The sequence below is a fragment of the Primulina huaijiensis genome, chromosome 16 (assembly GCF_012295235.1).
Source record: "Primulina huaijiensis isolate GDHJ02 chromosome 16, ASM1229523v2, whole genome shotgun sequence".
NCBI lineage: Eukaryota > Viridiplantae > Streptophyta > Magnoliopsida > Lamiales > Gesneriaceae > Primulina > Primulina huaijiensis.
In genome coordinates this window covers 18,646,500-18,664,077 of record NC_133321.1, presented here as the reverse complement: position 1 = coordinate 18,664,077, position 17,578 = coordinate 18,646,500, and the positions used below count along the sequence as shown (strand labels likewise).

At 37.0% G+C, this 17,578-nt stretch overlaps 3 protein-coding genes across 5 annotated transcripts; all 3 read left to right on the top strand.

The window, feature by feature from the left end:
* The first annotated feature begins 265 nt into the window (after positions 1-265).
* LOC140961257 (leucine-rich repeat extensin-like protein 4) lies at positions 266-3,312 on the top strand. The gene has a single exon (XM_073419664.1). It carries the CDS (start codon positions 562-564, stop codon positions 2,773-2,775), a length of 2,214 nt encoding a protein of 737 aa, XP_073275765.1. The 5' UTR covers positions 266-561; the 3' UTR covers positions 2,776-3,312.
* Positions 3,313-5,822: 2,510 nt separating this feature from the next.
* Positions 5,823-12,737, top strand: LOC140961281 (uncharacterized). 3 transcript variants are annotated; one of them, XM_073419704.1, is made up of 13 exons: positions 5,823-6,083; positions 6,294-6,444; positions 7,694-7,755; positions 7,891-7,978; positions 8,091-8,152; positions 8,255-8,351; positions 8,454-8,888; positions 9,741-10,280; positions 10,362-10,628; positions 11,611-11,694; positions 11,802-11,949; positions 12,040-12,082; positions 12,224-12,737. In XM_073419704.1, exons 2-13 carry the CDS (start codon positions 6,346-6,348, stop codon positions 12,315-12,317), a joined length of 2,019 nt encoding a protein of 672 aa, XP_073275805.1. In that variant the 5' UTR covers positions 5,823-6,083; positions 6,294-6,345; the 3' UTR covers positions 12,318-12,737. The 3 variants fall into 3 exon arrangements, with proteins under 3 accessions (XP_073275805.1, XP_073275804.1, XP_073275806.1); XM_073419703.1 differs by having other exon boundaries at positions 6,204-6,444; XM_073419705.1 differs by lacking the exon at positions 5,823-6,083 and having other exon boundaries at positions 6,116-6,444; positions 12,224-12,344; positions 12,448-12,737.
* Positions 12,738-15,896: 3,159 nt separating this feature from the next.
* On the top strand, positions 15,897-17,396 carry LOC140961982 (uncharacterized). Its single transcript, XM_073420796.1, has 3 exons — positions 15,897-16,037; positions 16,629-16,988; positions 17,276-17,396. The coding sequence occupies exons 2-3, from the start codon at positions 16,657-16,659 to the stop codon at positions 17,379-17,381; spliced, it is 438 nt and encodes a 145-aa protein (XP_073276897.1). The 5' UTR covers positions 15,897-16,037; positions 16,629-16,656; the 3' UTR covers positions 17,382-17,396.
* Positions 17,397-17,578: the final 182 nt, after the last annotated feature.

Below are 17,578 nucleotides of genomic sequence, written 5' to 3'. Positions count from 1 at the left end.
AACAAGGTTATTGACTCTTACATCGACTAGAATAATGTTGATCGATTGTAATCAAAACCAAAATTTCAAACTATCTATTCTTAAATAATAAATTTATTATATATATATATATATATATTATTCAATGACAATTTAAATTTATTTTATATTTTTTCATTTTAATAAATAATTATGATAAATTATATTATAAATAAATTAGAAATAGAAATAGAGATAGCGAGAGGGTTAGTGAGTATATATAATATAGTGGGATTTGAGCTGTGATTTAGCTGTCCAGTATTTAGCTTTGTAAGCTGTTTGTTTCTCTCATATTCCTTTACATACTATCTCCAAGTCAAAGTAGCTCTTTTTTCTCTTTCACTCCTCTACCGCTACCGCCTCCGCGGCCTCCGCCGCTGCCGCCCCCGCCCATATCCCATATCCCATATCCGACCTTCATTTTCCGCCCATACCTTGCTCTCAGATCTGCACTTTCTAAGCAGAAGGAGAGCAAGAACTACATTTTCAGAAACTAAACACGAAAAGCTCAGAAAAAGCTTGTTGCATGTCTGGTTCTGTGAAATGAAGCGAAAGTTCAATTCTTGTAGTGGGTTTTTGTATTTGAGCAGTCTTTTGTTCTTTTTTCCTTTCCTGTCGCTTTCTTCTTCGGAGACAGGCCATGTTCATGCTCATGCATTGCATTCCAATGTCGAAATCAGCAGGAATGGACCGCTTACAGATTCGGAAGCTCTTTACATCAAAAGACGGCAACTTCTCTACTACATAGATGAATTCGGTGATAGAGGAGAACATGTGAAGGTTGTCCCTTCGCTGGTGTTCGATAACCCGAGGCTAAGAAATGCGTACATTGCTTTACAAGCTTGGAACCTCGCCATATTCTCAGATCCCTACAACTTGACTGGCAATTGGGTTGGATCTAACGTGTGCGGGTATAAAGGGGTGTTTTGTGCTCCTGCACTTGACAACCATTCAATCCTTACGGTTGCTGGTATCGATCTTAACCACGGCGACATTGCGGGGTATCTTCCTGAAGAGCTGGGTCTCCTCACAGATCTGGGTCTCTTTCACATCAATTCCAACAGATTCTGCGGGACTGTGCCGAAGAAATTCAAGAACTTGAAGGTACTGTTCGAGCTTGATTTGAGCAACAACAGGTTCGCTGGGAAATTCCCTTATGTTGTTTTAAGCTTGCCTAAGTTGATTTATTTGGATATAAGATTCAATGAGTTTGAAGGTACCGTTCCGCCCGAGCTTTTTGATAAGCCTTTAGATGCTATATTTATCAACCACAACAGATTTGCTTTTGAATTGCCGGATAATTTCGGTAACTCCCCTGTTTCTGTTATAGTTTTGGCTAACAACAGATTCCATGGCTGCCTGCCGGCGAGTCTTGGAAATATGAGTAATCTTAATGAGATTATATTTATGGACAATAAGTTGAGGTCTTGTTTTCCGAGTGAGATTGGATTGTTGAAGAATTTGACTGTATTGGATGTGAGCAATAATGGCTTGTTGGGCACTTTGCCGGAGAGTATCGGTGGACTGGTGAGTTTGGAGCAGTTCAATGTGGCACATAATATGTTTTCGGGTAAGATTCCGGCGAGCATTTGTGAACTGCCTAGCTTGGAGAATTTCACCTATGCTTATAATTTCTTCACGGGCGAGCCACCGGTGTGTTTGGGTTTACCGGCGTTTGATGACCGCCGGAATTGTTTGCCTAATAGGCCCGCACAGAGGTCCCCGGGACAGTGTAAATTGTTCTTGTCTAAGAAAATTCATTGTGGGGCTTTCAAGTGTCACCCGTTTATTCCTTCTCTCCCGCCGCCGCCGCCTCCTTCACCACCCGTCGTGGTGGTGCAGTCACCTCCTCCGCCAGTTTATTCACCACCGCCACCTTCACCTCCTCCCCCGATTTTTTCACCTCCACCTCCTGTTTACTCTCCTCCGCCTCCGCCTGTTTACCCACCTCCTCCCCCGGTCTATTCTCCTCCTCCCCCATCTCCACCACCACCATCACCGCCTCCTCCTTCTCCTCCACCTGTTTACTCACCACCTCCCCCATCTCCACCGCCACCATCACCCCCTCCTCCCTCTCCTCCACCTACTTACTCACCACCTCCCCCATCTCCCCCGCCACCATCACCCCCTCCTCCCTCTCCTCCTCCGCCTATTTACTCACCACCTCCTCCACCACCTTCACCTCCTCCACCTGTCTACTCACCACCTCCTCCACCACCATCCCCTCCACCGCCAGTTTACTCACCACCACCTCCTCCATCGCCTCCGTCTCCAATTATTTATGCGCCTTGTCAGTGGCTACCGCCACCTCCAAATAGCCCACCACCTCCACCGCCTTTGCATTCTCCTCCGCCACCAGTTACTTATTTGTATAACTCGCCTCCTCCCCCACTATACTCGCCCCCTCCACCTCCCGTATATGTGTATCCATCTCCACCCCCTCCAGTACACCATCCACCACCACCAACCCCGCCTATTGAGCTTCCTCCTCCACCACCTTGTATAGAACCACCCCCTCCACCACCACCATGTGAAGAACATCCGCCTCCACCGCCATATTTTTACAAGCCTCCACCATCACCTTCACCTCCTCATTATCACGACAATTCTCCACCGCCACCCCCACCACCATATCACTACAATTCTCCTCCGCCACCATCACCTTCACCCCCTCCACCAGCTCCAATATATGAAGGGCCACTGCCACCTGTTGTTGGCGTATCGTATGCATCCCCACCCCCACCGCCCTTCTATTGATCAGTCTTTTGAAGAGGGACTTCCTCTAAACCACCATACCCCAGAACTCACAAAACACTCCCTAAATCACCAACACGTCTATTTATTCACTTCTCATTTCTCAAAGGGCTCACCTTTGTCTAGTGGCACTCGTGATTCTCATTTCTGGGATGAGAACAAACGACACACAAGATCAAAGTAGAGATTAAGCGAAAGCATATTGTTCCGGGAATATGTGTAATGCATCATTGAGGATTGATTCTTGATAAATTGTTTTGAAGCTTGGTTGTTGAAAAAACAAGAAAAGTGATGATCAAAGAATGGAGACGAAATGTAAATCCTTATTTATTATGTATGAATTACGTTGTGAAAAATAAAGTTAGGTTTTGCAGGAAGTGTATGTATAGCCAGAGAACCACATCAAGAATCAAGAATGGCTAGCTGTGTGCCATCCCCTGTGATGGAGTTTTCGCTGTTACTCGTTATGTCATACTATAATTTTCTTTTTTCCCATTTATAGAATATTTACGATAATAAAGATGATGATGATTTTAACAATACACCATGTGTCATTTTTCATTTTTGCAAGATCCATAGACTTCCCCTATACGTGTATGCTCCAGTTTCATCTCTGCAAAATGGAAATGCACCCCTCCTTTTTTATATATAGTTACATCTTTCTTGTATGTATATGTCAACCTGTAATTAAATTTTCACCAATAAAAAATTTGAGACCATTATTGTGTGCCAAGTAATGTTGGATGGTGGACACTTTTGGGAAGTGAAGTGTGTGTGAGTGGCTACAAATACTCATTTATGTTTCGTATGCTATTTTCGTCGGATCATTACATAATAAATTAAATAAATGAAATATTTGTTATTTTTGTATTTTTTATGAAGACAAAGACTTGTTACAATTGATCAAGATCTAATCTCAGTCTTAAAAATCTTTTTTTTAAGGTGGTATTTGTAAAAAACTTATTTTAAATGTTTCGAAGAATTGACGATCTACGACTGTTAAACCCGTGCTGGACAGATAAAAAAATTGAAAGATTTAAAAAATCAAAGTTCAATTCTTTGAGCCAGCTTTAAAGATTGGGTGTATTATCATAAATCAACATTATACACCAAGTATAGCTCATCTGTAGTGTACCCTTTTGCAACAGCCACCATTAAAGACAATCTGCCACAAATGTTACCGACACAAAAAATTACTCTCAATTCATACGTCGCCACCACTAATTTATGTTTGTACTTTTATTTATTTATTTGCTATATTCTGACAATATTTTAATANGAAACTCATTTTATACCATGTCAAATATTATTTTGTCGTTTAATAAAAAATACTCAATATAATGATATACACACACACATATATATATAATAATATTAAAATTCACACACCATGTTTATGAAATTATAACATAATCTTTTTAATTATGTAAAAATGGAAGAAATAGTGAATATAAAGGATTTTGTGTGGCTTTTTGACCAGAGGGCACTTCATTTAATTTATCACTCGCCGACAACGAGACGCTCCAATTTTGCATTAAAATCAGCCGTAATATGTGCAATTTCCAATCATAATTGTGTCATGCACTTCCTACAAATTAACTAGTCAACCATTAACCTCTGTTTTTAAAATTATTATTATATTCAGAAACTTGCTTTTTTCCGCCATAAATAAACAATTTCCATAACATTCTTTGCTATACGGGGCAATAAAAATAGTGACAATGCTTTTTTCCGTTCTTTTATTTTTAAAAGAAATTAAATGGCTATTCAAATTAGAGCAAATGATTTCGATTCTTTCTACCCATTTACATGAAATCGATATTTTCAACTTCTATAATATGTAGATTTTGAGGTTAAGACGGATCCACAAGTTTTAAGCAATGTTACGAATAAAAACAATCACACAGATGGACTTTGAAAAAGTCGAATTCAAACTCGAGTTTAAGTAAAATATGAGTGAATCTATATATATCGACTCAATATGTTACATGAAGTTTTTTTTTTTTTTTTTAATATACAAACACGATAAATTTGAAATAAATTAAATGAGTTAAGAATTCCTAACAAATTAGTAAGAGAGCAAAACATAGAGAGTATTTTTTTGAAAATTTCATTAAATGAGATGGATACACTGTTTGTTGGGCCAATAAAATTTTGGACCAAAAATAAGGAGATAGGGTCCAATAACATATAAGATACAGAGCCCATAAAAGCTCAAATAATTCTCTATTTTCTTTATGCTACAATAACTTTCAGTTCCTATAATAATAATATCCACCCAAGTTCAGCCGCGGCTCTAGAATGAGATATGGTCCAGTCAAATATTTTTTAAACCAGGAACCATCTATTCTAAATTATGTGGCTACTTTCTTACCAGATAGTGCTATCAAGTGTAATGTTGATGTTGCTATATTTGAGAGCTCTTGGCGATTTGGTTACGGTTGCATTGCACAAATTTCTCATGGTATTGTAATTGATACATCTTATGGCATTCTATTTGGACAGTTTAGCCCCACTACTGCGAAAGCGTTGAGCATTCAACAAGCTCTAAGTTGGCTTAAAACCTTGGACTGCCCCAATATCTTCATCGAATCTGACGCTCTTTTGGTCATTGAACCGTTGAATAGTTTGTAGTCAGATTCTTCTATTATATGCTTAATTGTATAATATTGTAAATTTTTGGTTACTGAATTTTCTTCATGTCAGTTTGTTTTTGTTTTTAGATTAACCAATCAGGTTGGCCACGCTCTTGCTCATAAAATTGCTTACATGTCTCTCAACAAATTTTTTATTATATATGGGACTTAATTGAATAACTAATTCGTGTCATGATATATTCGTAAAATAATGGTACCTTTTATGATATGTATTAAAAATAAATTTTTTTTATATTATATAAATTTATAAAAAAAAAAAAGACGACGATGTGTAAATCTTTAAAATCTACCCCACGTCTCGGTTCAAACGCATCGTTGTCCCGTTAAGATCCACATTCGTTGTTGTTCGTATCATTACAGCGTTGGAATTGACCATCAAGTCCTCACGTTTGTTCCTTGTCTCCTCCCTGTATTCTCTCTCGCCTATTCAACATAGGATTATTCCTACGTAGTCCCATTTTCTCTCTCTCACAACGAAAAGGCGCTGTCTTTTTTTTTTTTTTAATCTCTGTACTGATATTACCATTCCATATATCTCCACGTTCCAAAGTCGAGCTGTAAAAGTACGAACCGAGATCTACCGTTTACCAAAAAGCCTGAGCTCCGTTGATCTTTTGATTGTCGCTTTCAATTTCTTCCGATCAGGCTGCTCAGGTACTTGTACTGATTCGAATCAGATTTTATTACTTTTTTCCTGGCGATGAAGGGTTTTTCCTTTGAAGTTGTGGCGACTAGTCAACTTTGATGACTCTTGTTCTGATTTTCTGTTTGTAGTGGGGAAATTGCTTGTTTACCTGATCTGATGGTGTCGGATTTGGTAATTTTGGGTTTGAACTGTGATTGAATTGGTTGGTTCTGTGATAGGCAGCGGTGATTGTTTGAAAAGTGGGGAGATTTGTGTGATTAGCGTATTAAGATGGCGAATAGGCTGAAGGAGGATGAAAAGAATGAGAGGTTTATAAGGAATCTTCTCAAGCTTCCTGAGAATCGCAGGTGTATTAACTGCAATACCCTGGTACGGTTCTTTCTTCTTTTACTGTTCTAGATTTACCGTGATTGGATTTTCGTCGTTCTTTGTGGAGTATGTTATCTTAGTTGAAATGCTTGATTACTTGGATGGTTTCGGAACCAGTTTCTTAAAGTTAAAGGTTCGCTCGGATAATTTGGAAAGCATACAATATTATGAATTGACGTGAAATTGGTGCTTATATGTAAAATGGGCCACTAATGAAGTAGTTAAAAACGAAAAGATAGCCATGATATTTTTGTTGGTGGCTTATGTCTTGAATTTTCTTAAAGTATGTGACAAAAGTGCGTGCATTGTTTGTTTAATGATTCTCAATGTATCAATCCAAGAAATTTGTCCTCCGAATTGTTACTTTAATAAGGGACAACATTGTATAAACCACATCCATTTATTAAACTTTTATTTTAGCGTTTACATTTTCTGGAGTAGGGCTTTGGCTTAGTTGAATGGTTCAGGTTGTGGTGATATCTGACTTTGACACTTGGGAGCAAGTATTCGGTGAGCAGTTAAATCGCTTGCCTTTGAGCTAATGTACAGTTTAGGTGATATGCGGCAGAGACAGGGTGTCATAATTGGGGTTTTCTTATTTTTCATTTTTTTGGTTGAAAAAACAATAAAAATGAGAGGTTTTAAGCTTTTTATCATCCTGTTGTCGAGCTATTTTTCCAAAAGATTCGATATATTAACATTGGGTATAACTTCTCTTAAAGTGTCAAATAATCGATGTTACAATTAGTATCAAAAGCAATTTAACGAGTTTTGATTCCCACTAGTTGCAAGGTGCAATTATAGATGGGGCATAGTTGGCTATTGACAAATACCCTTGCCAGTAAAGCGGTCGAAGTATGGTGCTTAGTTTGATGTACCGTTTTAAAGAGATTTTAGTAGTACGATTATGTTAGTTGTAGCTTTTTGTTAAAGCAGCAAATGCTTAATCTTACTGTTTTTAATAGTGTTTCTTTTGTGCTTCATTGTGGAACAAGTCTAGATGATATTTCACAGCATACAAATTTTTGAGTGTCTTTAGTTCTTAGGCAGGGTTAAAAAACAGAGGAATAGGCGTGGTTCAATAGATGCCAATTTACCTTTTGTGCTTTGGATAAGTTTAATGGGCTGAGTTTCCCCATTCATTTACTCCTAGGAGCGTGGTGGTTTTCGGAACATGCATTTTGATGCTATTGTCCTGCTGTAATCTTTTGGGTGCATGGAGCTAACTGTTTTCTTTTCTGCACATCAGGGGCCCCAATATGTGTGCATTAATTTTTCAACATTTATTTGCACAACCTGCAGCGGAATACAGTAAGTCATAATGAGTTTCACTCTTGCATCACGGAATGTCAATTTGCTAACATGGTTAATGGTACTGTTCTCTGTGGAGTTTCACTTTCACTATGAGTATCTTTGACGTTAATATGCATTTGAAAATATTTGCAGCCGAGAGTTCACACACAGAGTGAAGTCCGTATCTATGGCTAAATTTACCCCACAAGAAGTTAGTTCCCTTCAAGGTGGGGGCAACGCGGTATACAACCAACCACTCTCTTTCTGCTAGGATTATGCAATTTTTTGGGTTTGTTTAGGTGTCCCGTCCCTCATTGCTTTTTTTTTTTTCATGTTTGTTCTGTCCCAAATAGAGTGCTAGAGAAATTTATCTAAAGGAATGGAACTCCCAGCGTAATTCTCTACCTGATGCGAGGTTAACAATGAAATATTCCTGCACGAGTTCTGAAATTGAATCTTTGTGTTCAGTTAATATTTACTTTATTTATCATTGTTGTTTTAAATTTACGTGTTTCAGTAACATAGAGAGGTTACGTGATTTTATCAAGCACGTTTACGTGGATAGAAGATATACCGGTGAGAGGAACTCGGAAAAGCCTCTGAGAGCAAAGATGGTATACCTCATTATATTAAAGTCAATTTTTATGATGATTTCTTAGAGCAAAATTTGAGAGTTTCTCTATGAAATGTTTTAATCTGCATATGGTATCACCCAGGGAGAAACTGAGGATTTCAGTGGGAATAGGAGGATAGACAATAATCAAGGAGGTTCTCGAAGTCCACCTTATGAGGAAACTTTTGAGCGTCGTCAAGATAGGGCTAGTGTTGGTGGAAGAAGTCCAGGATATGATCAAGACAATAAGCAAACTGGTGATTATAGACGAAGTCCTCTTCGTGCTGAAGTGTTCAATGACTGGAGACGCGAGGATAAATTTGGTAATGGAAGGAGGTCCGATGATGGAAATTCTGATGGAAGTTCTAAGCTTGGAGGTAGATCACCAGATAATCAAAGAGACTCAGACATGTCCAGCCCGCCTGTGGTCCGTCCTGTTAGAGATATTTTAGGAGAAAATGTGACTACTCTTCGAGTTATTGAACCTCCTCCAAAAGTCTTTGGTGGCAAGTCAACCGATGGTTCAGCACATACTCAGGTAAGATCTTCCTGCACACGTGCATTGGTATGTTTATTTCTCAGTTTCTAAAAGGCGGCCGGCAGGCAGCCACTCACCGGCTGCTGCCTAGGAGGTTTTTCTTTTTTTACCTAAATATCTAATTTTTTTATCTTCGTATTTCTCCAAAAATTCCACTATATAGGATTTAAACTCAAGCCGTCTAGGCGGTTTTTTTCCCACCTAAATATCTAATTTTTTTTTGTTTATTTCCGTATTTCTCCAAGAATTCCTCTATAGTGGATTCAAACTCAAAATCAATGACATGTTTTTCCTCTTTATACTATACAAATTGATTGAAAAATACGTCAAACAATCTTTTTAAAAAAATTAAAAATTTTAAAGATAAAAAAATTCTATATATTACATCAGGCAGCCGTCTAAGCGATTTCTAAAAATCGGTCACCACCCAGATGGAACTTTGCCATGTCAATGTTTTAGGCTTGCATTGTTGAAAGAAAAAGAGTTTTTGGTATTTTGAGTTTTTCCGACTGAAAGCACTTGAGATATGGCTTCTTTTCACACTCCTAGATTTACTTTCTACTTTCAATTTCGCTGTGTATTTATAAAGTTCAGGAGGTATAAAAATTGGTTGCACGGGGAAGAAGATTTTAGCGCAGTTATATGGAGCTTATATCAAAGCATCTTTTATTATTTACTTTCATGGGAGATGAGATCAATTAACGTCATCCTTGTATTCTTGATATTAATTTCAATTTATCTGCTCTATCCTTCTACCACAACTACTATATATTCACAGCTGTTTTTGTCCAAATCATTTTCATCTTCTTATTCTTAACTTAGAAAATGATTGGCTGACAGTTTCTTTTTCAGAGAACTGTATCCTCTAGTAGCTTGGCGTCCTTGGAGGGGAATCCATCTATGATCAAAGTAGAGGCTTCATTCATTGATTTTGATTCTGTTCCTGAACCTGTAGTGGCAGCAACCGTCCCTCAAACACAACATTCACCTACAAATGCAGCTCCTGTGCAGCAGATAACATCTAGTGATAACAATTGGGCAAATTTTGATTCATTTCCTGAGGTGAAAGTTCGGACGCCGGTTTCAAACTCGGTGGAATCTTTACTTTCAGAGTTGTCAATTGAAGTATCTACATCTGGTCCCCCCGCCCTTGCGAGCAAGTCATCACCTTTCCTTTCTAGTGGCTCAGAGGGCTTATCTCTTGGGTCAACCTATGGAAGCGTTGCTCCTCCATCGTTCCTTCCCTCAGATGGTACAAGCTCGTTTGCTAATGCTCCCACTGGAGGGCAATGGCCTATCCCGGATGCTCATCAGGATTCTATGTTCCCTGGCGCTAGTGGCCTGTCTGTTCCTCAACCAGTGGCTACTATCAATGCAACTTCAAGCGACAAGGTATGCCTAGTAAAGCATGGTATATTTTCCATTTCTTTTGATCTTCTTGAGAATTTTAATCTGTCTCCTGGGATTCTGCAGCCGTTGAATCCACTTGTTGGACCAATTTCCCATGGCCACCCCGGTGCAGCAATTTCTCAAGCGGGAGAAGCCACTACTAATCCATTAATGGGTTCAGCTTTTGGATTTTCTTCTGAATCTACATTGGAGGAAAAATATGGTGGAAGGAAAGAACTGCCTGCTGATTTATTTTCAATGACCAATTCTTATTTTCCACCTCCAGTTTCTGGCTGGTACTCAGGTTCCCCATATGTTGCTAGGGTCCCTATGCACTATAACATGCCAATGGTAACTTTCTAATCTTTTTATTCTCAATCATGCCACCCTTTTTATTTCAAAGAAATCTGTGCGTGATTGAATTTTGCATCTGTGATTAGCAAGATACATTTTACCTCCCTAATCAATTTGATAACCGCCCTTGACAACAATCAGCCACTTATTATCATTGACACTGACAATAATATAATTGCTTATTGAATTAGGGTTATTGCATAAAGCAAATGGATCTTATCTTTCCAACTGCCTACACCGCCTCATATCTCACCTGTCAATACCAATTCTCTGTGCTGTGAACGTCCTTCGTCGTCCTCAGCTTTACCTACAATATCAATGATAATTGCAAAGGTCGAGGCTTTCCATGTGTTAATTTGTACTCAAATTTTGCCACCAATTACTACGGGCCATTGATTGAGCTTTATATAGATGATCCTAGTGGAAAGAAACCATTTGAGTGCTAACAAGAAATTTATCGGCTCTTAAACAATGGGAAACCCCATCCTGCATTTTTGAAAACTTGAGGTCATATGGCCGCCAGGACAGTAGAAATGGCCTAATTTGCTTCTACCTGTGGATGAGCTAGTACTGCTACCTCACCTTGACCATACTTCTCACGATCTAGCCAATCTGGTGTTAGGCTGGATGGCAATGATGGAAGTAAAAAATGGAGGAAATCTCCCAATGGTTCTAGTGGCTTGTGCCATAAAACCAGTACAATGTTAAATAAAATAAAGTTGAATGTCATTTAGAGGCTAAAACTATTAAGCCTATATCATAATTGAGAAAATGGTGTGTGAGATTCATCTTATCATCTAACAAGCAACGTGTATTAAATGTATTTTTGAAATTTTTCAGGGTTTTCCCATCTAAGATATTTGCCACTGGGACATTTATTCCCTCAACTTTCTTATGGAAGTAATTGCTATTGAACTGTTTTTATTTTGTTTAGTGAATTGAATATCATTTACAAACGCTATGGGTTGATTCATTTCAGGCGGTACCTAATTTCCAGCTAGTGCCAAGATCTACAAATCCTTTCGATTCTAGGAATGAGCGTGCTCCTGTTCCAGCGCCAACAGTATGTTTGTGTTCTGGTTTGATTGATTTTAGAATATCGTAAGGATGCTTCACATAATTCTTTAATGTGGACCCAGGTTTGTAAATTGTCTTATCATTTTGCTGCAGTTTCCTTCAGTGGGGTCCTTACATGGTTCGGTACCCAAAAGTGCACCTGTGTCGGGCTTACTTCGCGCTTCGAGTCTTGGTACTCCGTCATCTTATCCATCATCGATGCACACTCAGCCGCCACCATTTACACAATCAACCCCTCCAAGTAAATAATCTACTTAATACCTTTCATTTCGTTGGAGCAGAATGCCGTATACCTTTTCCATGTTTCATCATTTTCTTAATTGTTCATCAGCTCCATTCTTTGGACAAGAACTAAGTGGCAGCACAGCTCACAGGTAAGATTATTCTTCAGCAATAGTCTGCTAAGCGTCTGCCACCATGTATGTTGGTCAAAAATGATATAATACTAGTATTTCACCTTTGATTTACGCTTATAATATATGCCACACTTATTAACACCTTCCAAAATTTCCCAGGCCATTTGGACAAAGCCAACAATTTGGTGGACTACATTCTGCTCATTCTGCTCCTGGTAACTTCAGCTCCACAGGTGGAAACCCATTCAGCTAAAAATGAAGCTGAACTGAAATAACTTTGGTACGAGCACCATATTGTTACTTTATTTCATCTCTTTCTAGACTGTATTGTAAGAATTCTACTCACGGTGGTGAAACCTACTGTATTCACAACTGGACAAAAGATTCAATTTTCCTTCTCGACGTTACTGCAAAACGAAGTTAAAGTATCGGATCGTGGGGTCAGCAATGGTAGCAAAATGTTCGAATAAAGTGTATCGTGTAGCAAATTTTCTTGGCGATGTTATTGATGCGATGTTGCTCTCCGAGCATGTGTAGCATATCTTTATTTGCTAGTTTGTTGTATTTTGGTGAGTTTTCTTTTAGTTTGACAGATACAACGACTTTGTAGGGTATAGATGTGTATTGATATTTCATATTCTTTGTCAAATGAACTACATATGGTGATGGTGTATTGTGTGACCAAAACTGTAGTGTTATGTTGTATCTATTTTATTTTATTTTTAAATTTTAAATCAGTAGATTTGGAAGTATATATTTTGATATTGTTAAATGTGTGATTTCTCAATTGATGTCTTTATTTGCTGAACGTATATTTTATTTTAAAAGAGCTAATCGGACAAATTTTGTATGCACATTTACATTTACATGACTATGTCAATTAAAGTTAATAAAATACATTTATTATCTGAATAATTAACTCGTGATCTGAAACTGAATTATACCCGACATTAATGCAAAAAAATGAATATGAACAAGTATGAAGTCACTTTATAAATATAAAAATGTTACGACAATAGTTTTTAATGTAAAATTTCTTTAGTTTTATTCTAATATATAACTTATTAAAAATATTATTCTAATATATAACTATAAATGAATGAAGTTATATAAATAATTTTATAAAGTTTATAGTATTTATATATCTAATTTCAAAACATACTGTCTTATATCGGAACTAGCTAGGTCCATCCATTATCGTCATTTTGCGAAGCCTTGGATGGATTGAAGATGAACGAGAACATCTAGCTACATACCTTTTACCTACTGTCTCGATCATCAAATTGCTTACAGTTTTTATTTGGACAAGTATTTTAAAATTGTTTTTAATGTTTTATAAGTGAAAAAACTTAAATCTATGTTTGAATTAGATTTTTGTAAAACGTTTTTGAAAATATTTATAAAAAAAGTGTAAGACATATTACTTTTTTACTGTAAAAACATTTTTATAGAATAGTATTCCAAACACATATTTGTTATAATTCAACAGATGGTTTACAGAATGCTTGAGTGATTGTCCAGTACTGCATGAATTAAAGAGGAATTTGACATTATATCTATAGACTTGATCGTGAAATTATGGCAATAATATGCATGCAATCATTTTTCTTTTAGTAGTCACAACATCGGATTGTGATGGGATGACATTTTTGCATTTATGTTGGTTCGAACTTACGCTTTTTTCTGGAGAAGTTTATGTCAGTTCACTCGACTTATTCTTTGGAAGTTGGATTCTTGCAAGTAATATTGAAGCGAATTAGTACTCTCCTTCCATCTTTGAACGGCTAGCTAGCCGTGCTTTCATAACTGGATGGGACATAATTTTCTAATTTAACTGGAAATACATGCAAGAAAATGGTTGCAGTTGTAATTATGAATCCGTGCTCCACGTTCAGAGAAACGGGTTCTTTGTGCAGAGAATATAATAATTGCTGATTATAAATTAAGATTCCCTCTTATCGAATCTTTGAGTCAAGAAGTTCAAAGTCCTGGCTTGCCACGTCAGCTTGACCGGGGACCCGCTGGTCAGGGTCAACAGGGCTGCTCTTTTATGGTCGCATTTCGATCCCATGTTTGATGTTTCTTTCTGTGCATGGGAATACTCTTCGTGTCCATCACACACACACACACATATATATATGCAAATCATGTAAAACCAATAATGTATAGCCATATATAGCCTTCCAAATATACGAGAACGTATACTTAATTCAATCAAGGTCCTTTTTTTCCCCGATCTATATAATGATCACAATATACATATTTGTGCGTGCGCGCGCGTACATGCATTCATTCATATAATTTTTTTCGATTAAGTAGAAGCTCAAAGTAAATCAATCTTCAATTAGTAATTTGTTTACAAACGAGTAAATCAAAGCTTAACCCAAGCTTAGTTTTAAAATAGCGTACTAGCTAGTACTTGTTTGAGTTTTTCATAAGTCAGCCCACCCCATGAATTTTTATTTTTATAAAAGTCAAAAAGCCAACTTATTCATTTCTATTATAAAATTCAATCAATTTGAAAGTAGCAATTGACAACTCAATCGATGAATGTCAAATTGAAAGGGAATGGAGGTATATCTGATCGATGGATTCAAATACTCAAACACAAGGATGGGTGACGGTGGAGGACATGCACATTTCATCTTCAAATAGCTTTTGAATTATTGCAACAACAAAAAAGTGAAAGGGAATCTGACCATGCAAGTAAGAATAGAATTTGTCAATGGATATGTGCACTAAATATAAGGAATTGATTCCTGACCATCTCAACAATTTAATTTCCTTCCACGTAAAACTAAAATAGATAACGAAGAACAAGTACTTGTGAGTTGTGATGTTCTTAGATGTAATTGAGTTTTTTTTCTTGTTTTGGACTTCGGTTTTAAGATAGATGTAATTAATACACATGCATGTAGTATATATTGACACGGCTAAAGAGACCAATGTGTTAGCATTAAGTCGTGGTCAATATTGATCGATCTTGTCATAAGTCAGACTAAAGTAAATGAATGGGATCGTGCATTATAGAGTAAGCGTAGATCGTTGCAGGAGCGTCGACTCTCATGCGACATAGGGAACCCTACATGTGATCACATGCATTTTGGCCTTTGCCATTGGTGAGCAGCAAATACCAGCGTTACCGAGACAAAGTCACGATCTACCGTGTTGTGCTGTGCTACTTTTGGGTCCTATAATCGGAACAAGAATTGAGTCCACATGATTTATTTTCATGAATTTATTGATGCCGTTGCATATATATATAACACAGATGATCGAAATATCTACAAGGTTTAGTTTAGTTTTAATTCTGTGTGAAACGAATAATGTTCAATCCCATACGCGCGCTATTGAATGTTGCATAACCTTGATCAAGCTGTCTGATTAATTTCTAAGAGATTCAAACTCTCCCCCTTTACTTGATCATGTCCCCCAAGATTCGAAATAAGACCTGATGGAAAAAACTGATGTGGAAATTGGAATCCACGCTTGCATGCATATATCCGTGTCAAACACCCCTTGCGTATTCGAGTGCCCACAACTAAATAACAGCTTCCCCTCATAGAACCTGCCCACAATTAAAGGGCACAGAATATGTAGCATTTCAAAGCAATTATATATTCTTCTTTAACACAATAATTCATGCACAAAGAATATTCATACATGTGATCTAGAAAAAGATCAATGCATTATATATTTCACTGCTTCGTTTTCTTAGAAATTTAGTTACCCGAGAAAAAATTCGCTTTTGGGATCCCATATTAAGGAAACTCAAGGAGGAAAAGACTGTTCAGGGCCCTACAAATTGTTGTATATATATAAGGCTCGCATCCCATTCTCAAAACTCACCAACTTCAAGATCTTGTAATACATTACACTATCCCCTTCACCAATTCTATAGCTTTCACGATATCTGCAAAACCATCTCTTCCATTTTATACTCTTAAAAACACTTTTCATTTTCTTGGCTGAGGTAAGACACTCTTTCATGTATATATTTACAATTTTTGTCTTTCTTTGAAGATATACCAACATATAGAGTTGAACAACATGCTAACAAGGAGAGGGCCATGATTTTTGTCGAGAATTGGAATGAGGAAAAAATAATTTTTGACCAAGGGTGATCGAACTAGCTAGGGGTGAAATCAGGATTTTGGTCGATTTTGTTTTGTTTTGTTTCATTTTGATCGACTTCCTTCATGTTAATGGGCTTGCCATTGCTTTACACTGTCAAAACTCGAAATAAAATACTCATCAAGTTTTGGGTGTTTTCAAGATTCTATATATATCCCCATTTTTTAGTTGATCAGCATATACATATATATATGAAACCATGGTGAGTAGTTGATTACGTTTCTTGGGCCTGCATCAATCTTTTGGCTATTGAAAAATACATTTGATTATATAAAAAATTTTAAATTTAAGAGGTTGTCCTGCTAGCCACCGGACTCCACCACTCATTTCAAAGACATATATTCACATTTGATCTACTCCATTAAACTTGATAATTAATTTATTCTCATCGTACAAACCAATAGCTTATAATTAAGTTCAATCTTGACAGGTAAAATAAAAGATATCTAAAGACGAGAATGAGCAGGGTAGGAGATTGGATGTGTGGTGCATGCCATCACCTCAACTTCAAGAAACGTGACTCATGCCAACGTTGTAGTTGTCCCAAGTACGCTACAGAATCTGATGTCTCCTCGTACGCCGCCGCATTGCAGAAGACAGAAATGTTAGCCGGAGACTGGTATTGCGGCGCCATGAACTGTGGTGTGCACAACTACGCAAGCCGAACAAGCTGCTTTAAGTGTGGAGCGTTGAAGGATTATTATGGGTATGGTGCGGCAGTTGTTGCGTCTGCTGGCTACGGATACGAAGCCATCCCTGGCTGGAAAAATGGCGACTGGATTTGCTCAAGGTTTGTAAATTAAATGTAGTACTAACATATATTTATTGAAGAATTCTGATTTTCTGAAAGATGAAAATATATTTTTGTTTCGAGTTTTAGTAAGATGATCTTTTGTAAGTACTTTTATGTCTGAAGTATGAAATCTAATACATGAATGAGTAACAATAAAAATTACTATTTTTGAAATAAAAAATAATATTTTTTCATAAGTGATACAAATAGAATATTCGTATCATAAAATTGATTCGTAAGACAGTCTCACGTGAATTTTTGTATATATAAATTCATTCTTTCAGCGGAATGGGATGTGGCGTGCACAATTATGCTAGCAGGACAGAGTGTTACAAATGCAGGACCCCAAGAGATTATGGTAAGCCATCATATCTATCATATTTTATGTAAGTTAGTGCTAAATTTATATTATATATATTTATTGAATGCTTATATATATCGTGTATTTATTATAACATAATAATAATAATAATAATAATATTTGGAAATTTACTAATTAATAATAGCTCTTATTTATCATAACTTATTATGTCATTTAATAATTATTTCATTGCTCTATTTTTATTTTGGTTTTCTTCCTTTTTCGT